The sequence below is a fragment of the Balaenoptera acutorostrata genome, chromosome 4, assembly GCF_949987535.1.
Source record: "Balaenoptera acutorostrata chromosome 4, mBalAcu1.1, whole genome shotgun sequence".
NCBI classification, from domain to species: Eukaryota; Metazoa; Chordata; class Mammalia; order Artiodactyla; family Balaenopteridae; genus Balaenoptera; species Balaenoptera acutorostrata.
In genome coordinates this window covers 41,281,796-41,306,944 of record NC_080067.1, presented here as the reverse complement: position 1 = coordinate 41,306,944, position 25,149 = coordinate 41,281,796, and the positions used below count along the sequence as shown (strand labels likewise).

At 41.0% G+C, this 25,149-nt stretch overlaps 1 protein-coding gene and 1 pseudogene across 2 annotated transcripts in view; one reads left to right on the top strand and one right to left on the bottom strand.

Moving 5' to 3' along the window:
- KCNAB1 (potassium voltage-gated channel subfamily A regulatory beta subunit 1) overlaps window positions 1–25,149 on the bottom strand; it is a 399,751-nt gene that overhangs the window by 80,475 nt on the left and 294,127 nt on the right. For both annotated transcript variants that reach the window (XM_057546116.1, XM_007164817.2), the window contains exon 3: window positions 4,052–4,089. In XM_057546116.1, the coding sequence (XP_057402099.1) occupies window positions 4,052–4,089 (38 nt within the window). The remainder of the gene's footprint in view (window positions 1–4,051; window positions 4,090–25,149) is intronic.
- LOC103009924 (G2/mitotic-specific cyclin-B1-like) lies at window positions 7,872–9,186 on the top strand (annotated as a pseudogene).

Here is a 25,149-nt window from a genome sequence, read left to right as displayed (position 1 = left end):
ATTTCTCTTCTTTCTCTTTTCCCCAAGCCAGTAGGTTCTGGCAGCTGGGTGACTCCTGACCTAAAAGCTTGTGCCTTTTTTCCCTGGAGGCTTAGCAGACTGTACTGATGAACCGAAAGTTACATGGAGCTGGGACTGTTCGAAAACTCCTGCCACGCACAGCTCAACACAACCCCAGGCACCATCACAAAATGACCACTAGCCGCACTGACACTGCACGGAGAGGAGGGGGTGAGCACACCGGCGCCTCACAGCTCAGCCTAAGACCTCCAGGGTCCTTGTTCCTTCCTTCGTGCTGCTGAACACGAGTGGCAAGTGCGACAGAAGAGCACAGGGAATAGCTATAAACCACACCTTGAGGGATGGCTCTGGAGGGACAGCGATAAACAACACTGGAGAAAGGGCATTATTTTCATTTTGCTGATAGACTTAGTCAACTGAAAAATTACACACCTCACAAATATTTGAAATTGATTTTTCCATCATGTTTTTCATTGTGGGCTAAAGGTGCTTCATCAGCATTTCCAAGATAAACTCTTTTCCTGTTGTTTTTTAAATTGGCATACCAAGAAAATCGTCAGGCTAGCACAATGGACTCCATGCAAATCCTTTAGAATAATAGCAGCAAAAATGTTATTACTGCTTTAAATTTGCTACCATTATGACATTTCTCCTAAGTAGAAGTTAAAAGTTAAGAACAGTATAGTTTTTCCATCATGACTGCCATATATATATATATTTTTAAATATCTTTGGCTGCCCCGTGCAGTATACAGGATCCTAGTTCCCTGACCAGGGATCGATCCCACGCCCCATGCAGTGGAAGCACGGAGTCTTAACCACTGGACCACCAGGGAAGTCCCATGCCCTATATTTTAGAAATTATTTTGCTTGCTTGTATTGTGTATCATCCTTGTGTTATGTCACATGACATACTAGTAGATTATGATTGGGAAATGTGTATAATAAATCTTATCTCGGGAGAAATTTTAAGATAAGATGGAGAATTCTGAATGGAGAATTGAACTAAATGATTGCTGAGATGTTTCCCAGTCATGGGATTTGAAGATCAGAATGTGGAATAATGAAAAGAAATCACTGAACTAAGTCAGAGGATCAGTGTCCGGCCTTGAGTGTACCACTTACCAGATACATAAACATGGGCAAATCATTTGACCTCTCTGTGTTTTAGCTTCTTTATCTGCAAAATGAGGATGATTCTGTTCAGGCCCCCTAGGGAGCCCACAGGTCTCAGGGGAAGCTGACCTTACCTCCCTCTAAGGGAGGCCTGGTGGGCCTGACATGGTTCAGGGAAGGTCATGTGACACATCTGGGCCAGTGAGATGTGAGAGGAGATTGGCTGAGGACTTCTGGGAACACTTGCTTGCAGAGTTTCTAGAAGTGACACTCTTTCCCTGGAGTTACTATTCTGAGGTCTAGAATTCCTGCTGCTATCTGAGGTTGAAGTTGATATACAAAGGAACACAGGGTCAGGAGAATCACTAGTAAATGGAGTGAAGGCTCTGAATGAGTCAACCTGGAAGCTTGCTCTATCTCTGCACTTCTAATTTAAAAGTAAAAATATTTTTTTCCCTTACTGGTTAAGCCAATTTCAGTTGAGTTTACTGTTACCTGCAAATGAAGGAAGCTTAACTATGTCACAGATGAGAAAACATAAATAAAACTCTGAAAATTAAGTGCTATAAGATGGTAATATGCTCTTATCATTATTTTAAAATATTATAATTCACATGAGTAACATCTATCTTGGTTTTATGATGAAGCCAAATCATCTTTGGGAGGTACCTCACAGCGTTATCTAGCTTCCAGTTTGAATCCTTTCGATAATATTCCTGCCAAGTGGCTATTCAATAAATGGTTGAATTCTCCCAATAACGAGGACATCACCACCTCCCAAGGCGGCACTAATGATTATGTCACTCAGCACATTACGGTGCGCTCATCCCGGGATCCCATATTTGTATCTGCTTTGTGCCTACGTTGCCACATGGAAATAGTTGAGCTCCATCAATTCAGCCACGGGTGTGACTGTGGTCTGGCTGTGCCTTCATTCCTCCTTGCTGGCAGTCTCTCTGCCAGGCCCTAGGGGGAAGCCACAGCTGCTCTTGGGAAGGACAATCGCTATTTGGTCTGCGTTTGAGGTGAGAGCCTCTGTAGTCATTCACAACAGCTTTACTGTGTAGTCTTCAGAATCATAATTTTGAAATGATTTATTTCAGAGGCCAGCCCTGCATACTCTGACCTGGGCAAGCTGGGCTCACCGCAGCAGAGAGCAGACACTGTCAAGGGGAGAGCAAAGATGAAGGGGGAAATAATATGCTTATAGTTGACCCTTCTGCTCTGAAAGGGAAGATATATTTGTCTTTCTCTGCTCCAAAAACCATACCAGGCAGTAAAAGATTACGCACATGCTAGATACAGGGGATTATTAACTTTAGACCCCTTTCCTTCCTTGTCACTTATTTTGCATCTGATTAAAGTCTGCAGCCATTGCTTTGATATCTGTGGATTTGCCTCTGTGCCTCCTCAACTCACCCTTCCTGATGCCAGTCAGAGGGCCCTGGAGTGGACCCTGTGATGACCACCCTGGTCCTCCTTCAGAGCTCAAGGACTTATTCCCCCAGCTCATAGGAATGCTGCCATCAGAAGGCACCTGGCTAAAGCGAGTCACCTACCCCAAGGTCAGACCTGCCTCCCAGGGCTGCCTCTATCCAACGACTGGTCATACAAGGGATAGAAGCACTCAACTCCTCTTGCGCCAACTTGGGACAACCTGCAGGGCCATCTGAGCTTCAGAGCTCCCCATGGGGTCAGCTGAGGTCATTGCTGAGACTGCATCATGGCCCAACTTCCTGATAACTGTTCTGCATGCTAATTTCCACCAGAGGTCTGCTTCCCAAGGACTCCCCTCTGCAACAAGCTCTCTGTGGTGACCTATGCCCAATACTGGGAGCAGAAATTCAGACAGATAAAAATATGCAGATAAGACTCCTCCCTATGGATCTATTAAATAACATGGTGGCCTTGCGAGTTGTAGAAAAGACCCTTTATCTCCCCAAGCATCTCCTTAGGGATGATAGTAAGAACTACCTTTATAAAGGGCTTGTCCTGGGCCAGGCACCAGGCTGAGCCCTTCATTAATCTTAGGGGCCATCATCTGCGTTTTACAGATGTGGCAATTGTTGGTAAATGGAAATGTTAACAAATCTACTGTTCATGCAGAGTGAGCTGGATCCCACTGAGTGTATCCACTCAAATACACTATCCCTGACTCCTCAGTGGTATGGAGGAAGGCAAGAAAGGCTTGGAGGGACCTGAGGGGGTTTCCTCAGGGAAGCTGTTGGTACTCAATGCCTGCATAGCTCACTTAAGCCGTGAAGGTAATCGTTAAAGGCAGTGGTAAGAATATTACTTTGGTAAGCACCGTTCTGAATGTGTAAATGAAGGTTTAAAGGAGTTTTGTAGTAAATACAATTATTATAGGTCCCATTTATTGTGTGTTTGCTACCCTACATGGTTAATCTTTTCAACAGACCTTCAAGGTCAACATCATCATCCCATTTTGCATATGAGAAAATGAGGAACAGAGAGGTTGAATTAACTTGCCCAAGCCAGGGTGACCAACTGTCCCAGTTTTTCCAAGACTGAGAGATATTAAAATGGAAATGATGCAAACTGGGACCTGCTGGTCACTCTAGGTAAAGTTAAAACACACATACACACAAAACACACACACACCAGCAACAAAATCTTTTCATTAAGTTACTAAATATTAATTCCAAACTGGTTTGTTCTCTTATTATTGAGCCCGCACATACAATAGATTGACAGCTTCAAGGGCTATTAATAGTCTAAATGTGAAAAATACAAGAAGCAAGATAAAATGGAAAATAATCTTTAAGTCAGTCTTAGCCATTTCCTGTGATTAAACTATTATCCTTGTAAAATGCCAGAATCCCAGAAACTGTATTGTAAAATAGTTTGCTCTGCATTTTCTCCAATCAGCATAATGGAAGCCAAAAGTAGCTCACCTCATCTGAAATTTGACCTCCAAATGTCACCCATGTTCCTGGAAAAGAATAAATATTTGCATGTTATTCATAATCATTTTTCTAATATTGCGCATTAAGGGAAACACTTTTTCTTACATCAGGGCTACTTCAGTAGGTTGTTCGTGAAGGTACTCGGATGAGGAGCACTTGGGGGCTGAAGTCCTGCCCATCCTCCTCCTGTCGCTAAGTTCCCCAACAGGGATCTGTATTCCTCTGCATCCCTCTGGATGCCTTTTCTTCATTCAAAGGCCCAGTATATGCTAATGGAAGCCCTGTCTACTAAACTCTTTTTCTTCTGACGTAGGACCATGTATGCTGCTGTGCAAGAAGCCCCAAGCCCACTTCGGCTGCACACCCATTCTTGCTCCAGCTTAGCTAAGAAGTTATCAGTTCTGAAAGTGAAGGTAAGACCTTGGGTCACATTTCTCCCTTTCTTTGCCTCCAGTGAGGGACTCTATTTTGTGTTCTCTATTCCCTTTCAAAAGGAACCCTCTCAGGGGTCCTTCCAGTCCCCACTTCCAAGCCCCAGGAGATGACACTTAAGCATCTTGTCTCTTCTGACCTGCTCCTCCAGAATGGAAACTGCCATTGGTTGAGGGGTGGGGTAGACGCAGTAGCCAGCGTGAGGTTTGGGAAGGCAAGGAGGAGAGGCATAACCAGTAGCCAAAGATCTGCATTTGTAAAACAAGAGGGAAGCAGACACTGAGTGGGCTGTTTCCACTCCAGTCTATAGTCACCTCATTCGTATTCATAATTCTCTCCTTGATTTTTTTTTTTTTTTGAGCCCTAATTACATGCCAGGCAAAGGCACTGCACCCAGGTGCTCCGGACAGTGAGGTGACTGCCCCAGCTCCTGTGTCTCAGGAGCTCACAGTTGACAATACTAGTCGACCAAGGCCATGACGGAGGCAAACACAAGGCAGGAAGGGAGGGAGTGCTCTACTCAGACTGGAGGTGGCCCTCAAGAAAGACTTCCGAGAAGAGGTGACACTTTGGTTGAGTTGCAAAGGAAGGAGCTGAATGAAGAGGGGAGGGATGGGCATTCCAGGTACAGGTAAGAGCATGGGCAAGGCAAGTAGAAAACTTGAGTGGGCTGATGAGCCGCGGCGTGGGCTCCTGCTCCGAGGAGTGAAACATGATGTGGAGAGGGAGGGGTGGCAGGAGGTGGCTGGGCACAGTTCGTGTTTGTGGGGGCAACGAAGAAATATGGTTGGAAACTTATGTTTTGTGTTTTGTAATAACAGGATAGCTACTGTTTACGGAACATCTTCCAAATGCCAACAGGACACTGAGAAACATGTATACTTTCATCTCTAATCATTTTGACAAACTTACGAGGCAATTTTATTATCCCAGTTTCCAGATGAGGACTCTAACATCAACCAACCTAATACGTGATACACTCGGGACTCCCGCACATGCGGGGCTTCCTTTCCACTGCACTTTGCTGCCTCATCAGTAAGCTTCCAAATTAATTATGGCACTTGGATACATATTCCATAGAAGCATGTTGATGTAACTGTACCTTTTTTCTTCTTAGTTCTCAGGGACTAAACAGAGGTAGAATATAGGTTATTTTACTGTTACACTCTACATCCCCAGAGGTTGTAAATGGGTGGCTTACAGATTGCACTCAGCTTGCAGACTTGTTTTGCCTGGCAAGAACAATGTTGACCCACTTGATATTTTAATAAACTTGGAATAAGTTACCAACATTTTGATAACTTAAGAGATTAATCTCCTTTATCTTAGGAGATATTTCTTTTAAAAGTCTGATTTCTAGCTTCTCTTAACAACAGAGGATCAGAGTCCCCACACGGCAGACATCCCCTAAATCTGAGGGGCAATGCCCTCTGTGGAAGGGCTATACCCTCCCTGTTTAGTCAAAGGTCACACACTTTCCTTTGTATTTCCAACACTGAAATCAACTGGCAGTTGTTATTTAGTACCACGTGTTTACTGCTATTTTGCTCATTGTAAAATTTAGAAAAAAATGGACTTGTGCATCTCCTAAAAAACAAAGTTTAGTATTTCAAGAAAAAATAGGGGTACACTTTTTTTTGGTGGATGTGAAGAATATCCAAACAAAAAATATTTACAACAGAAAAATTACAACTTAAGGCACTATAATTAAACAAGCCATGACTGGTATACAGAAAAGATGGGCGTTGGGAAACTTAATGGACTGAAGAAATGGAAGCATTTGTTTTGAATGAGAATAAAACAAATGATCTGCTGTGAAATGCAGTTCTCTATTAAGTGAAAAAATTGCCTCGGCATCTAAACCTTTTCACAGACAACACTTTTATAAAAGAGTTTCTTTTGAATGTAGCAGAAATTGTGTCCAGAGCATAAACAAGCACTTGCAAATGTTCATATAAGCAGAAACACTGTCGCTCAGCATGTTAAAAATACGGCTGAGAACTTTCAGGATAAGTTAAATTATTGGTGGCATCTTCTATTGCAGCAAATGAGCACAGAGATATAAATAACAGCACACTGTTAGCTATATTTATTTGCGATGTTTTGAGAATCTTGGAGGGGTCAAAGAAGTTTTGAACAAGAAGTCTCTGCAAGGCAAAATTACTTTGTGATGAGAAGGGTCTCAGACCATTGGATATAGAAGGCACTGTTCCAAATTGTAAGTGTTACTACAGATCAGGTTCTCACAAAGGGTGGGGCTGACCTTGGATCCATCAAGCGACAGATCAGAGGTGACAGTATTTTGTAGGGACACTATGCATAAATCCATTAATTTCCTCATTCATCAGGAATTGCTTTGGGCTAAAACGAAACAGGCTATGGATTCACTAATTAATATCATGACTCAGCTATTCTTCTACATCTTGGAGCAAAATCAGGTCAGTGTTTGCTTAATGAATTTGCTGGCTTACTTGTGCTGTGATGTTGGAGAGAATTTTTTTTAACCGTTCGTGTCATCAGAGGAAATAGTCCCATTTCCACTTAGCAGCAAAGATTGGCTCAAAGTCCCAAGCTTCTTGCTGACATTATACCTCATCAACACCATGTGAATATTTTTCTATTGGGGCATTCAGAAGTATTTGCACAAATGTCTCATTTGCTTCTCTCAGTACTGACAACAAAGTCTTTGGAAAATTCAATTGTTAAAGAATAATTTGGTTCATCTTCCAAAACTGCAGTCAGTTTCCAGATATGAAAATGGTAGCCTGAAATTTATTCTCTGCAATGGGGCTTTTGAATACTGGATTTCACGCTTTAGGAAAATAAACTGGTATTATTTAGCTTACCTTTCTTAATTAATTTTTGATAGTACAGATGCAGGGCTATGAAGTTATCAAACTGTACTACAAAATGGTATTGAAGTCTATGACAACATTGAAAGCTGGGACTGTACACCCATCTTGGAGGAAATAATCTTCCTATCCACATCGGGAAAAGCTTATGTTTAGGAGCAGTTTTATTCCAAAATTAATCTGAAAAAACTACTTACCAACCCCAGTTTACATATTTAAGGCTGCATACCATACATCACAGAGAAAACCACAGGGCCTGACTGACATTTTGGTACAGAAGAAAAGACATTAGGTTTCTGATGTCAGGTCAAAGCAGTAATGAATTACAAGGTAATGATAATAATAATAATAAATGTTTTTCTTTTTCAGTTTTAGATTAAAAGTTTAAATATAAAATAGAATATGGATATCAGTGCTGCGGAGGAACGGTTGTTGGCCTGTGGTGGGTTCAAGGTCCCTGGCTGGTCGGGGGCTCCCGTGCTCTGCTTCTCCCCACTGAGCTACTGCCTGGTGCAGAGGAAGCCATGGTGCTCCGGATCACCAGGAACATGAACATTAATGCTGAAAATAATGCGAAGGTTAATATGGCAGGCGCAAAGTGCGTGCCTGTGGCCACTGTTGCAGCCTCTAAGCCCGGGCTGAGGCCAAGAACAGCTCTTGGGGACATCGGAAACAAAGTCAGTGAACAGCCACAGGCCAAACTGCCCCTGAAAAAGGAAGCAAAAACTTTAGCTGCTGGAAAAGTTATTGCTAAAAAACTACCAAAACCTCTGGAAAAGACTCCTGTACCTGTGCTGGAGCCCTAGCTGGAGCCGGATCTGGAGCCAGAGCCAGAACCCGAGCCTGTTAAAGAACAGAAACTTCCTCCTGAGCCTATTTTGGTTGATACTCCCTTTCCAAGCCCCATGGAAACATCTGGCTGTGCCCCTGCAGAAGAATATGTGTGTCAGGCTTTCTCTGATATAATTCTTACAGTGAATGATGTGGATGCAGAAGATGGAGCAGATCCAAACCTTTGTAGTGAATATGTAAGATATCTATGCTTATCTGAGACAACTTGAGGAAGAGCAAGCAGTCAGACCAAAATACCTACTGGGTCATGAAGTCACTGGAAACGTGAGAGCCATCCTAATTGACTGGCTAGTGCAGGTTCAAATGAAATTCAGGTTACTCCAGGAGACCATGTACATGACTGTTTCCATTATTGATCAGTTCATGCAGGATAGTTGTGTGCCCAAGAAGATGCTGCAGCTGGTTGGTGTCACTGCCATGTTTATTGCAAGCAAATATGAGGAAATGTACCCTCCAGAAATTGGTGACTTTGCCTTTGTGACTGACAACACTTACACTAAGTACCAAGTCAGACAGATGGAAATGAAGATTCTAAGAGCTTTAAATTTTAGTCTGGGTCGCCCTCTACCCCTGCCTGCATTTCCTTCGGAGAGCATCTAAGATTGGAGAGGTTGATGTTAAGCTACATACTTTGACCAAATATCTCATGGAACTAACTATGTTGAACTACCATATGGTGCACTTCCCTCCTCAGATTGCAGTGGGAGCGTTTTGCTTAGCACTGAAAATTCTTGATAATGGTGAATTGACACCAATTCTACAGCATTACCTGTCATACACTGAAGAATCCCTTCTTGCTGTTATGCAACACCTGGCTAAGAATATAGTCATGGTGAATCATGGGCTTACGAAGCACATGACTATCAAGAACAAGTATGCTGCGTCTAAGCATGCTAAGATCAGCACTCTAGCACAGCTGAATTCTGCACTAGTTCAAGATTTAGCCAAGGCTGTGGCAAAGGTGTAACTTGCGAACTTTGGAATTATATAAAATCTGCAAATAAAATTGGCACCATGTGCCATCTGTACACATTATATGTTACATTTATTTACTTTTAATAAAGTTGTAGTCCTTTTTACTTAAAAAAAAAGGGTATGGCTATCATATATATTTACATTAAGTTATACGCCTACACCATAATGTAGTAAAAATGAAGAGTTTGGTTCCATTTTGGGGATTTTGTCATTCTTCCATTCAGCTTACTTTGTTTAGGTAGGCTACGTCCCTGGCCCTTTAGACATTTGCTATTTATATCTTTTATAGTTACTTGTTTACAAACTTTATATCCTCTACTAGAGAGTAAGCTATCCGAGGGTTAGGGTTTTACTTCATTTATCTTCTTACCTCCACAGCCCTAGAATGAAAGTGAGTCCTTAGTAGATGGTTGGTAATTATCTGGTTAAACTGAATTGAATTGACCTTTTGACTATCTTTAATGTACAAAATACTGGGATAGTTTCCCACCAAATAAACGTTTATTTTGATTTATAGAAACATGAAAAATGCTCATCAATAGTCTTCAGTTCTAGTCCCTATGAGATTGATGTGTTTCTCCCCATCCCCTGGTACCCACGCAGCAGTGCCCCCTCCTGGAGAAGGGTAGGCGGAAGGTCCTTCTCCCTGGCTGCAAGGCCTGGGGGTGGGGGGGTGAGGGCACAGTGTAGGCAGGGTCCACCACCACCCATGAGGAAGAGTTGCCACTTAAAAATGGGACATATTCCCTCAGGATGGAGAGGGATCAAGTGGCAGCTTTCCGGACAAGGGAACTCTGCTTGTACGATTTTATCTCTACTACTCCCCTCCACAAGATGTAATTAATTAATTAATTAATACAATTCTCAAAAACCCTTGGTGGCAGTTTCCTTGATCGTTTTTCTCTCTCTAATGAGAACACGCCTGCTTGAGACATAGGATGGCATATGACTATTACACTGTGAAATCTCAAATTAGTGGGATGTCATTTAGAAGATCATTTTACTTAACAGACACTTGTTATTTCTAACCTTTTAAAAGCAGTGGGAGTATAAAGAGAACTTTGAACTGTTATTGTGTCTTCTGATGAAACTCCTTCATGTACCAAGGAATATATGCTTTGAAAACCTCTGTTTGAGGCCCTTGGCATACACCTACCAGGGCATAGAAAATGATCGGTGAAACATAAAAAGAAAAAGAAAACTACCTTGACACACACACACATACCTATCTTGGTTACTTAATTACCTTGGTGGTGGTTTACAGGGTAATTTCTAAGCATAAGGAAACATGCATATCATTTAAATGATCTCCTTGCCTGTATGAAGACATATTTAGATATTCAGAAGTAATAACGTTTGTGCAGGTAGGCTACCTCCCTGGCCCTTTAACATCTCACATCATCATAGTGTAATTATCAAACCAGGAAATGAACACTAGTAGAGTACTAGTAACTAAACTACAGACTTTTTTTTGAATTTCATTGTCCTTTTTTTCTGTTCCAGGATCCTAGGCAGGACCCAACACTGCATTTCATGTTCATGTCTCCTTAGTGTCCTCTGATCTGTGACATTCCTCAGTCTTTCCTTGTCTGACACTTTTGAAGAGCACTGATCAAGTACTTGATAGAATGTCCCTCAATTTGGGTTTGGATCATTTTAGGGTTATAGATTTGGTGACTTCTTTTTCTATACTGTAGTTTGACTTGTTTATGTTTTGGATATATTTTTTATAACTATCAAGAAGGCAATATAAAAATGCAATTATAATATTTATTATGCCACAGTTAACTTTTCTTCATTCTTTTATTAAACAAGTATTTATTTGAGTTTATCATGTGCCAGGCCTTGTACTTAAATTATCAGGATACAACAGTGAGAAAATTATTTCTCCCCTCATGGGGCAGATTTAAGAGGAAAGACAAAATAATAAGAAAAATAAGTTAAATATATACTGTTTATTTATGAATGTTAATTTCATCAATAAATAAAATATAAAATGAATAAAGTTGCTTGATGAGGGTTAAAGAAAGTCATGTTTATAAGGTCGGCTACAGTAGGTAAAATGTCAGGGGATGGGGTTGAGATTTTAGATGGGGTGGCCAGATAAGGTTCACAATGAAAGTGGCTTTTGAGAAAAGACCCAAAGAAAGTAAAGGAGCTTGCCATGCAGTTACCTTGGAGAAGAACATTTCAATGGGGAAAACAACGTGGAGGGGGCTTACTTGGCATGTTCAAGATCAATGAGGAAGCCAGTGTGGCCAGAGAAGAGAAGACGAGGTCTGAGGGGTAACGGGGAACAGATTGTGTGGGGTGATATCAATCATAAGAAGGACCTTGGAGAGGAGTTTTGAACAGAGAAGTGACACAGTCTGACACTCTTTGAAAAGGAACCCCTGCTGTGGCGTTGAGGGCACACCTCTGAGGCTGAGGCTGAAGCACCAGCACCAGTGAGGAGGCTGTCGTGATAAATCCAGGTGACACACGACAGTGGTTTGGTCTGAGGTGGTGGTAGTGAGGATGGTCAGAAGTGCTGGAGTTTCTGATAGATTTTGAAGGAGAGGCAATAAGATTTGCTGATTAAAAGGATGTAGGGTGTGAGAGAAGGTGAGACTTCAAGTACAACATCAAGGTCAGAACCAGGGGAGAATAGAGAGCCAATTCAACACACTGCACTCTGGATTTAACAATTTTTAAGTTTGGTAAATAGAGCACACATTGACTCCAGGTTAATGTAGTCAAGGCTGACCAAATGGTCGAGAGGTATTTAATCTAGTGGTGTTTAGAGTTATTCATCTGTTACATCACTGAAGAATTTAAGGTTGGAGATTCAAACCCCAGATCTCAGTGAACTCAGACTACACACTGCACAAAATTAATGTGTTCACCATCTCATTTTAATAGAATTATTCCCAGAGAGAGGTAGAACTGGGGGTGGGAGCATCCCCCCAAATTTCATGGAAAGCAGGAAACAGAGTGTAAGCCCAAATCAGTGTTGACTTGGAGGACGAAGTGCTAAGCTGTTGGCCACTACCCGACACCAGGGCCAGGGCATTCCTTGCACATTCCAAGTGCACTGTGTGTACCTCCCCTCTTAGCTCTGGGCTGAGCCTTCTGAGAATGGAACCCTTCCCCATGTCCTTACATCCAAATCCTACTTATTCCTCAGGACCCAGAACTTCAGCCTCAGAGTCCAGTGCTGCTGGACCAGTTCCTTAACACTTCCTCTCCTGTAGGTCTCTGTTCCATTAACTCTATGACCCTAGGGAAGTCCCAACCTCTTGATTTCAAGTTTCCTCAAAATGAAAGGAAATTAGGGACCTTAAGCTTCCTTCATCTCTATGATTTCGTGATTCTGTGGCTGGGCTTTGAAGGGTGAAGAACTCATCCCATTCTACCACTTTGAACAGAGCATTACTACCACACCAACCATATCGCATTGTAACTACATAAATTTTTTTTCACATGTGACTTGTTCACCGGACTGCATCTGTCCTGAGGGGAGGGACCAAGTTAAATCTAAATCTTTAACTCTAGCCACTGAAGTGAAGCCTGGCACATAGTAGGTGCTTAATAATCATTCACTGAATCAGTAAATAAACACTTTAAAAATTTGGGTGTCCAGGGACTTCCCTGGTAGTCCAGTGGTAAAGAATCCACCTTCCAATGCAAGGGATGTGGGTTCGATCCCTGGTTGGGGAACTGAGATCCCACATGCCACAGGGCAACCAAGCCTGTGCGCCACAACTACTGAGCTCGTGCACCTCAACAAGAGAGCCCGCGTGCTGCAAACTACAGAGCCCATGCGCCCTGGAGCCCGCGCACCACAACTAGAGAGAAGCCCGTGAGCTGCTTCAGATCCCACGTGCCTCAACGAAGATCCTGTGTGCCGACGCAGCCAAAAAAGTAAGGAAAATAAACAAACAAAGAAACTCGGGCGTCCAGCCCTGTAAGAAATGTCTCTAACATGAGAACATGTTGGTTGTTTCCCTGATTCACTACATTGGATCAGAGGTTTTCAAGCCTGGCTGCACATTTGAATATCCTGGGGAGCTTTCAATGATTCTGCTGACCTGGTCCCTCATCAGACCAGTTAAATCAGAATCTCTGGGAACAGGACCCCCAGCATCAGAATTCTTAAAAGATCTTCAGATAATCCTAATGGCAGCCAGGGTTGAGGACCATAGTTCTATTTTTTTTTTAATTTTATTGAAGTATAGTTGATTCACAATGTTGTGTTACTTTCTGCTGTATAGCAAAGTGACTCAGTTATACACATATATATTTTTTCATACTCTTTTCCATTATGGTTTATCTCAGGATATTGAATATAGTTTCCTGTGCTATGTAGTAGGATCTTGTTTATCCATCCTATATATAGTAGCTTGCATCTGCTAATCCCAAACTCCTAATCCTTCCCTCCCACAACCCCCTTCCTTGGCAACCACAAGTCTGTTCTCTATGTCTGTGAGTCTGTTTCTGTTTCGTAGGTATGTTCCTTTCTGTCGTATTTTAGATTCCACATATAAGTGATATCATATGGTATTTATCTTTCTCCTTCTGACTTATTTTGCTTAGTATGATAATCTCTAGGTCCATCCATGTTGCTGCAAATGGCATTATGTCATTCTTTTAAATGGCTGAGTAATAGTCCATTATGTGTCTATATATATATATATCAATATATATCTATCTATATCTATATCTATCTATCTATCTATATCACATCTTCTTTATCCATTCATCTGTTGATGGACATTTAGGATGTTTCCATGTCTTGGATATTGTAAACAGTGCTGCTATGAACATAGGGGTGCATGCATCTTTTTGAATTATAGTTTTGTCTGGGTATATGCCCAGGAGTGGGATTGCTAGATCATATGGCAACTCTATTTTTAGTTTTTTGAGGAAACTCCATACTGTTTTCCATAATGGGTGCACCAATTTACATTCCCACCAACAGTGTAAGAGGGTTCCCTTTTCTCCACACCCTCTCCAGCATTTATTATCTGTAGACTTTTTAATGATGGCCATTCTGACTGGTGGGAGGTGGTACCTCATTGTAGTTTTGATTCGCATTTCTCTAATAATTAGCGATGATGAGCATCTTTTCATGTGCCTATTGTCCTGTCCATCTGTATGTCTTCTTTGGAGAAATGTCTATTTAGTTCTTCTGCCCATTTTTTGATTGGGTTGTTTGTTTTGTTGTTGTTGTTGTTATTGAATTGTAGCAGCTGTTTGTATATTTTGGAAATTAAGCCCTTGTTGGTCACTTCATTTGCAAATATTTCTCCCAGTCCGTAGAACGTCTTTTCATTTTGTTTATGGTTTCCTTTGTTGTGCAAAGGCTTATACGTTTGATTAGGTCCCATTTGTTTAGTTTTGCTTTTATTTCTATTGCCCTGGGAGACTGACCTAAAAACATTGGTATGATTTATGTCAGAGAATGTTTTGCCTATGTTCTCTTCTAGGAGTTTTATGGTGTATTGTCTTATATTTAAGTCTTTAAGCCATTTTGAATTTATTTTTGTATATGGTGTGAGGGTCTGTTCTAGCTTCATTGATTTACATGTGGCTGTCCAACTTTCCCAACATCACTTGCTGAAGAGACTCTCTTTTCCCCATTGTATACTCTTGCCTCTTTTGTCGAAGACTAACTGGAGGACCACAGTTCTAGATTCTTCACATACTGATATTTTAGTACCTCTTCCTTTTCTTTACACTCTGACTTGCCTTTCTAATTCTTTTACTCAGCTGTTACTTTACCATTCCCATTTTCAGAGGTTAAGTTACTTGCCCAGAGTCCAAGTAACTAGTAATTGGTGGAGTTGGAGCCAGGATTTAACCAATGTCGCACCCTTCATCACAGTATGGTATGGAAAGATTGCTGTTCTTTCAGTAAGATAGGTGAGTTGCACAGTTACCTTAATGTTCATATTGATGCAGGATCAAAACAAAACAAACAGAAAGCAGATACCTAGAAATCTGGCCTGAGAGAAAGGCTCAGAAAATGGGATTGAGATGTACAGACAGGTGACAGAGGTGAAGAATTGGCTTATTGCCCTTGGTGCCCTCTTGAAGGGCATGGAATGGAGCTGTCCTCCTGCTGGGGAGGCAGCAGAGTGAGTGGCTAAGTAGCAAAACAACATTCTGAGCAACCCCATTGTGGCCACTGTAGATGAACTGGATGTAGACCTATGTCTGGGCATGTGGGACATAGCTCAAGGCTCTATCTTTTTCAAATGGTACAGACAAAGCATTCTTTCTTATATCGGTTTGTATTTGTTTTCCACCAAGCCTGGCCCTTATTTTTGGATCCAAGCTGCAGTCTGGTCTCTCGTTTTTTGGCTACTAGTGTATTGCTAATGAGCATCTGGCCTGAGATAACAGGAGTGATAACAACCTAGCCTTTACTGTTTTACTTTGGTTACCTTTTCTTGCAAGAGCCAATAATACTATTTAAACTCTGGGCAGGGAGGGGGGGCAATGAAGGGCTGCTTTCACACCTGCACTTTAAAAAAGAGCTTGAAACAGTAATGCAACTAGGCAAGGAAGTGGTAAAGGCCATGCAGAATAAAAGTGGGCTCTCAGGCAAGGGAAGTGCAAGTAGTATACTCATTCACAGGCAACTCTGCAAGATCTGAAGAATTCCATGTATATAAAGATGAGGAAGTGAAGTGGTAGAGAAATGACTTTCCACAGGTGGTTAGTGGTGGGATCTCCAAGGCCGTGGTCTCCCCCAGCCTCATGCTGTTTTCTGGTAATGATGCCTCCTCATCTCCCCCACATACTCTGCTCCAGCCAAAATGGTATGGCCTAGCGTTTGCTCTGAATGCTTGTAACAATATCTTGCTTTCATGAATCTTCCCACTTTCTTCCCTCTGCCAAATGCCTCCTGACTGAACCTTCCTTATGATAAACTTTACATCTGTTTCTGCCCACAAACTTCCTTGTCTATGGATGAAGAACAGGCCACTCCTCTGGGCCACCTCCCTGCTCCCAGATTCTCCCATTTCCACCTGAGGACAGGTTTTATCTTTCTTCCCATGAGACCTCATACACAGAGCCATCCTGGGCTTTAAGCTCTCAAACCCTTAAGAGCCAGGAATGAGAGTGGAGCCATAATGAGATGTACCTGTCATTGAAGAAATTCTTGGGTGTATTCTTGGGTGTATGAAGGAGCAGAGTGTACTGGTGGGCAAGGCAGTGGCAGAGGGGAGCCTGGTCTTAGATTAGGCAAGGCCAACGTAGAGCTGGCTGGCTGGGTCTACCAGAAAAACCTGTGGACCTTCTTCTAATACTTGTCTGAAGCCTGGCGGTTTTGAGGGTTAAACGTCTAGGATTGACATTACATCCTTCGCGATCCTTATAGAGAATGTACAAATATTTGATATTTTCCTTCTTTCTTTGACTTAAAGTTTTATGTACTTTTAATTCCGAGGGATACTGCTAGCTCCATTTTGTCTTAAGATTTGTTTCAGGGCAAATCTACCTGGAACCACTTTGTTCTGTTTCTCCATTAATCTGATCAGTAAAGTTTAAAGACAAGGCAGTAGTAACAGAAGTAGGATGAAGGACTGGAGGAGAAGTTTAGAAGAGGCAGTTTTGTTCTATAAAGCAGAATGCCAGGGTTGACAGTCCCCTCAGGAGCTGCTGCGCACATAGCATAGGAATGAAATTTCACTGCCTTAAATCTTCCCCCAGAAAGCAATGACCCGCTCCCCAAATTTAAATGTTAGAATTAATGATACATAGTAACATAAATCCATGGCTAAATCTTCTTACATTTCCTCATGTAGGTGTGACTCCTGAATTGGTTGATTTAGCACCTTTAGCCTGTTATGAAAAGTTTCAATAAAACCAAAAAATTCTTTGATGAGTTTTTCTTCCTAGGGTGTTTTAATTTTCTGCCCACACTATTGGAATGAATATTACTACTTTTATAATAAGAAGCAAAAGTTTAAAAAAAAATCCGTATTGCTTTACTGGGAAATCCATTGATAAACAAGGATTCTAACAAATTACAACTCTTCCTATTTCCTGAACATGAAAAAGAGGCAGAGGCACTGTTTACATTTTGTTAATACTTTGTCCTAAGTTTCTTGGTCAAATTTCTCATGTTTTATTGTACTAATATTTACATGTTGAAAATTATTTCTTACAACAAAGTTTCCAGGGCACTTATAACCAGCATGCATCATTAATGTGCCTTATTCATTTTGTTCTTTGGAAGCACTCCTATAAGAAATGAACAGAATAGTGGTGCTGGGAAAACTGGACAGCTGGACATGTAAAAGAACAAAATCAGAACATTTTCTCATGCCACATAAAAAAAAAATAGATTCAAAGTGGATTAAAGACCTAAATGTAAGACCAGAAACCATAAAACTCCTAGAAGAAAGCATAGACAGAACACTCTTTGACATAAGTCTTAGCAATATTTTTTTGGATCTGTCTCCTCAGGCAAAGGAAACAAAAGCAAAAATAAACAACAGAACCTAATTAAACTTAAAAGCTTTTGCACAGCAAAGGAAACCATTAACAAAATGAAAAAACCTACAGAATGGGAGAAAATATTTGCAAATGATATGACCAATAAGGGGTTAATATCCAAAATATATAAATAGTTCATACAACACACTATAAAAAAACCTGAAAAACAAATAACCTGACTAAAAAATGGGCAGGAGACCTGAATAGATATTTTCCCAAAGAAGATATACAGATGGCCAATAGGCACATGAAAAGATGCTCAGCATCACTAATCATCAGGGAAATTCAAATCGAAACCACAATGAGATACCACTTCACACTTCACACCTGTCGGAATGACTATTGCCAAAAGGACAACAAATAAAAAACGTTGGCAAGGATGTGGAGAAAAGAGAACCCTAGCACACTGTTGGTGAAAATGTAAATTGGTACATCCACTGTGGAAAACAGTATGTAGGTTCCTCAAAAAACTGGAAATAGAACTACTATACGATCCAGCAATTCCACTCCTGGGTATATATCCAAAGAAAATGAAAACACTAATTCAGAAAAATATATGCACCACAATGTTCACAGCAGCATTATTTACAGAGCCAAGATATGGAAGCAACCTAAGTGTCCATCAACAGATGAATGGATAAAGAAGATGTGGTGTATGTGTGTGTGTGTACACACACACATACACATACAAATGGAGTACTACTCAGCCATAAAAAAGAATGAAATTTTGTCACTTGCAGTAACACGGATAGAGTTGGAGGGCATTATGTTGAATGAAATAAGTAGGACAGAGAAAGACAAATACTGTATTTTATCACTTATATGTGGAATCTAAAAAATAAAACAAACAAATGAATATAACAAAACAGAAACAGACTTACAGACATAGAGAACAAACTGGTGGTTACCAGTGGGGAGGGGAGAAAAAGGAGGGGCAAGAGAGGGGTAGGGGATTAAGAGGTACAAACCATTATGTATGAAATAAATAAGCTACACAGATATATTGTATAGCACAGGGACTATAGCCAATATTTTATAATGACTTTAAATGGGGTATAATCTATAAAAATATTGAATCCCTATGTTGTACACCCAAAACTAATAATAATATTGTAAGTCAACTATACTTCAATTAAAAAAGAGAAATGTACAGAATATTTAACATAAGTGAAATAACACTGTTTGAATAAAATTAGACACTATGGGATACTAGGACTAAATGGCAACTTCTGTTTTTTTTAAACAAATTCAAATATTTTCAATATCTTATTCTAAACTGGTTGAAATTAAGGTTGAAAGTATGTATATACATATATATATTTTTTATTTTTCTGTGAACTCCTAACATGGGACCTGAAACACAGTATGTGCTCAAATACATATTTTTATTTTTGGCTTTATTTCTTGTCTTTCCATAGTAAGTTATTATGAATAAGAACTCTCTGGAAAAACACTACTGTCAAGAAGTTTGAAAATCAAGGTGACCTCCTTTACACTTACTTTTATCTTTAAAAAGTTCACGGCAAATCTTTATCTTTGTGCAGGGATATATTTCTTTGATAGTTCAGTGAGTTATTCTCCAAACAGTAATAATTTTGAATAACTCTGGTGTAGCTGTACATAAAAAACAGTTTGTGCTCATAGGACTATCAAGATATACTGGGAAATAAATTTTAATTCCATGGCGAGGCAAAGAAACTTTCTTAGTGAAAACAAGATAGGGATAATATATTGTGAAAAAGAATGAAAAAATTTTATAACAGTCCTTTCAAATTCTCCCTCTTGTGCTGTGAGTTTCATGATGTTTATTGTATTAAATATCACTAATGAAAACTCAAAGTTGGAATACAAAGTGCTTCACATACTTTTTGACTAAGAAGTTTTTGAAATGTAGAGAAATTAAAACTGAGGAAATACATAAGGGATAATTTAGCAAAAACCTAAGGATTTTTAAAAGTTCCCAACCCTATTACACTCAAATTAACCCAATTCCCATGTTTCCCTGTGGATTTATATATTTACATACAAAGATTAGCTTATTTTATCTGTAGCTGTTAATGATTTCAGCTTTTTCTTTTTAACCTATAATGTCCTTTTCCTAATGGAAAATTCATAGCTGTATCAAGCAGATGAGGTATTTTAGCATTTTCCATAGAACTATGCATGAATTTTTTTATGCACTCTTTCTCTATTTCTAACTAAGCTACAAAGGTCTTCCTCTTTCAGTAACTGTATGTAGAAATTTATCATGTTAAAGAAGAAAACAGAGCAATACTAAATCATAAAACCATGTTGGTGTATCTTTAGTTTTAGGAGATCCCGTTTAATTCAAATTCTACATAGAGTCACTTACCTTTGAAATGATATTTTATATTATACTGAAAGCTTAATTGTGGTATGGAAGAAGCCCAGAACAGCTCCTGGCAGCCTCATCTGGACACTGGTGCCCCCAGGCTTTGGCACTGAGGCAATGGCAGTATTATAAACACATAGTCCGATTTTACAGGTTGGAATGAAATTTCCTAACATGCTATATAGAAAGTTAAATGTAGATAACCAGAGGCATCAAAAAATATAAAAAATATACTGCTATGTCAACAATACTTTGGATTGTTCTCAAATACAGAGGACAGCCCTTCTTGAGACATTTTCAAAACTATTAACATCTTGGGATAACCTCTGTATCCCCAGAGACTACATAAAACCTGGTACATAGGAGGGGCTTATTAAGTGTTTCATGAATTCAAGAACAGCAGAGAAGAAGTGATCTTCATAGAAGTAGTGTTCAATAAACTCTTTTATTGCCTGCTGATTTTCTTTTCATTAATTCATTGCTTGGAAACGAGCAAATATGAATAAATCCATCTGTGGCCTTTATATGAGTTTGTGACCTGGGTACCCATCAGCCACCACACTGATATACACAATGAGAGGACATTCTGAAGGGTGGCCGGCAGCTTGACCTGGATCTAGGGAGTAATTATGGTAGAAATAACACTTGCATTTGCCATCTTAAAGCAGTGATGGCATCTATTTCTCCTTCTGCTAGCACCAGGGGCCCTGATTTAGGGAAGCAAGGGAGGGTGTGCCCAGAAGGAACTCCTGGGGCAGCAAAGATAACCTCCTGGTGACTCTCCATCTTTGATTATTTTGTGGTTAGTCAAGAACCTTAAGGATCACTCACTATGAAGAATTAGAACCTTCTGTTAACTAGGAAAGAAAAAGAGTACCTAATGGCAGTGAAGAGTGTGCTACCAAAAAGTTGGGTTTGTACAGCCCCTCATGATTCCTGAAGGCTGGGTGGAGAGCTCAGTCTACCCTCCCCAAGGACAGGGGATCTCTCTGCCTTGTTCATCACTGCCTCTCCAACACCTAGAACAGATTTGAGTTTTGCAGATCAACTATCTCACATGTCCTATGCAACGCATTCTAAAATCATCTCTTATTTTTCAAAAAATCATGAAGGGTAGGTATTTTCATTTTCTTTCAGATACACCTGAGGTTCATTATGTCTGTGGCTAAACAAGTTCACCTTTGAGACCTGGTTCATCTCTAAAATAGACACTGATACCTACTCCAGTATTGCTGTGAGAACTAAACGAGACAACGATGGAACACTTTTTGGAGAACTTACATTGTGCCAGGCGCTGTGCTACACACTTTATAGACATGATCTAATTTGGAACTCATGACCACTCTGATTTGAGTTTATTTGCTGGGGAGGGGGAGGGGGTGGTTGAGCCGGGATGTGAGCCCAGGCAGAGTGACTCCACAGTCCACGCCCTTAACAATTTCAGTAGTATATGCCAAGGGTCTAGTACAGTACCGAGCATACAACAGGTGCTCACTAAATGTTACTTTCCTTCTTATCTTCCAAAGAGATACTATTTGAAGCAGCAAAAGTTCCATTGGAAGATAAATGACTTTTCCTGAGATGGCAGTGAAAGCCAAAGTCAACACTGGAATGCACCAATTCTAACAGTCTACTCATCTCAACAAAGCTCAGGAAGATTTATTATTTATTACAGATCATTCTGAAGTGACAAATGGAGAGTGATGAATAGACTAAAACGTCAAAAATGCTGCAAAATTCTGAGTTTCAATTGGGCTAAAGCTAGATGAAAGACAAACACCCCACCTGGTACTTGTTTCTTCATTGGGCACCAGAAGTGGCATCCGTCTCGTTCTCTGGTTGTGCCTCCTGCATGCTGCCTGGGAATCCAAATCTCTTAGGTGCTCAAAGCTTCCATGGTGGACCCAGCCAATTGATGAGCAAGTAACTCAGGTAGCGAGCCAGGCCAGCTATCCTCAACTCTGGCCCAGTTAGTAGGACCACCTGGGAGCTGATGCCCTGCCCCACCCCAGAGATTCTAGTCTAGTTGATCTGAGGAAGTGCCCAGGCACAGGTATTTTTTAAAAGCTCCCATGCAACTGTACTGGTAGCCAGAGTTGAAAACTGGTCTAGGCAGCAGTCAGGATGTCATTGAATGAACTCAATCCCTCTGCAAGCTCCCAGTTTGATGGGAAGCCCCAGAGTGGTAGGGAGAGAGACATTACGTACTGGGCCCAGAGGCTGAAGAACAATACAACAAAGAAGGTGGAAGTTGGCTTTGACCCCAAACTGGAGAATGTAATGCCTTTTTAGAGTCTTTAGCCCTGACCACATAAAGGGTTACAGACTATTCTTTCAAGATGCTCTCTTTGGCACTTTGCCCTTCATTTTATTAGTATTATTAATCTTCTGCAAAAATCCCGGTGGCAGTAAATGACTGCAGCAAACATAGCTTAGTGGAAATAAAAAAGGGTGGAATAAAAAAGAGCATCAGCAGTCTTGTTTTCTGGGACAAGATGACAAGGGCCACCAATCCTAAGAGAATAGGGTACAAGTGAGACACATCAGTTTGATGGGATCAGGGCGGAATTTCTCCCACTGGTGCCATATAGAATGATTAATTCATTATGGAAAGTTGAAAGCTTCGCTGAAGCCGAGCCAGAGATGGGCTATGAGATCATTATACTGTTCCTACATGTCTTATTACCTCTAGACAACTCTTGATTTTTCACTGACAGGTTTTCATGTCTATGGCACCGTATTCAAAAGAAATACAAAGTTCGCTCCAAAGACAAACATAAATGCATGTTCAGTTCTCTGTGTCACTGTCCCCTCTCTTATCAGAGGTAGTTGAGAGTCCACTGTCTTTTCCTTATGTCTGTCTCCAGTGGCTCTACTGGAAGAGCAACACAGCAGCCATTAAAGAGTCCGAATAAAGTGCCCAGTCTTCTTAAAGTCACACTGGTATAGAAACTACAGACATTTAGCACACCCTGGAATTTGCAAACTCTCAAGTATAAAACTCAGTTTCAGAAAATGTAGGCAATGATTATCAGAAGAAACCGTAGTAAAGGTTGATGGGGTGGAAACAGAAGACCACAATGGTGCCATGAACAACAGAACTGAACTTGCACACAAGAGAACTCGGGTGGAGGTGTGCCTCATGTGTATTCCGAATATATGCATTAATGACCAGGTCATAAGCCCTCGCATGCTACAAGCTGTCACTCTTGCAGATTTTGTGTAGGTACATCCCCACACACGTTGTCCTCGAACTCTTTACCTTCCTCCAGTCTATCTATTCTGTCTTCAATTCCTTCCTTAACCAGGGAGCTTAGGCTAGCTGGAAGACGTGGTTGACCATTTAGAAGATTCTCTTGCCCTATTCTCAGCTCCATTACTTCACTGTTCCTTCATTTCACCTGGCTGGCAAAGACTGACACCTGGAGGAGTCTGACTGTCCGGCTGCTCATCACCTATAACCAAGATGCTGAGCTGTGCTGGAGAAACTCACGGACTGCAGAGAACCATGCATCGTAAATTCCTGGTCTACAGTAACTACACAGAGAGCCCACCAGACCTCTGCTTTTTTTTTTTTTTTTTTTTTTTTTAAATTTTATTTTATATTTATTTTTGGCTGTGTTGGGTCTTCGTTTCTGTGCGAGGGCTTTCTCTAGTTGCGGCAAGCGGGGGCCACTCTTCATCGCGGTGCGCGGGCCTCTCACTGTCGTGGCCTCTCTTGTTGCGGAGCACAAGCTCCAGACGCGCAGGCTCAGTAATTGTGGCTCACGGGCCCAGTTGTTCCGCGGCATGTGGGATCTTCCCAGACCAGGGCTCGAACCCGTGTCCCCTGCATTGGCAGGCAGATTCTCAACCGCTGCGCCACCAGGGAAGCCCAGACCTCTGCTTTTTAATCATCCCCCCCACCCCGTTTGGATTTCAAACCTGCCCTACTTTTCTCAACCTCAGTCCTACCTCCTCCTTCTTTAATGTCACCAGATAAACCTGCCTCCTGCTTCACAGAGAACATAAAAGAAATAAAGTGTAAACCTCTCTCTACTTCCTGCTACCAAAGCTATCAAACTATCAGATGTGACTGCCCATTTCCATGTGGGCTTCCAGCTGCCTCTGGTATGAGAACAGCCCACCTCCCTCACCCTCAGGTGGGTGTGCGCTCAACACTGGCTTCCGAGGTAAGGGAGCACAGAATAAGACAACACCCGTCCTTTCCTCCTTTCTTCCTGTCCCTGGGGAAGAGTGTCCCTTTTCTTTCCAAGGCTGTTTCTCTGCTGATCCCATCTCCTTGCTCCTTCTCAGGGCCCTCACTCCATTGATTATCATCTCTCATTACTGCATTTTCTCTTTGCTTGAATTCTACTTTTTTTTTTTATTGGAGTATAGTTGCTTTACAATGTTGTGTTAGTTTCTGCTGTACAGCAAAGTGAATCAGCTATACGTATACATATATCCCCTCTTCCTTGGATTTTCTTCCGATTTAGGTCATCACAGAGCATTGAGTAGAGTTCCCTGTGCTATACAGTCTGTTCTCATTAGTTATCTATTTTATACATAGTAGTGTACATATATAAATCCCAATCTCCCAATCCATCCCACCCCCCCTTATTTTGTTTATTTCATTAATTTTACACCCACATTTCACTTCCTTTTGGTTCATATTTGTCTGATTTCTATTTGCCCGTTTAAAAATTTTCCATTTATCTCCATCCTCTCCCTTAAAGAAGGTATCTGGAACTTTTTTTTTTTAAACCCAATCTCTGAAACTTTGTAATTTACTACACTGACACCTATGTTAGTTCTTTACTTCAGATATTTTATTTTATGCTTTTAAAAACACTTCCCTTTGTATTTTCTTTACCAGTCTTTCGCTGATTTGGCCAAGCCTCATTTACCTCACAGTCCCCCTACCTATTCTGCGCAGGATCTGTGTATATGCTCACAGTGCGATGAACTGGGCTCACAGTTAGTGGGCAATTCACTGACTGTTACATTTAATCTTCTGTAAAAGTGAGAATATTTGAGTTGTTTGCAGCCTGTCTCCTTGCCTCTATTCCCAGTCCTCTCTAATTTGCTGTCTGCAGTGTGACCACAGCGACCAGAATGAGCTTCCTAAAATGCATCTGGCCAAGCAACAC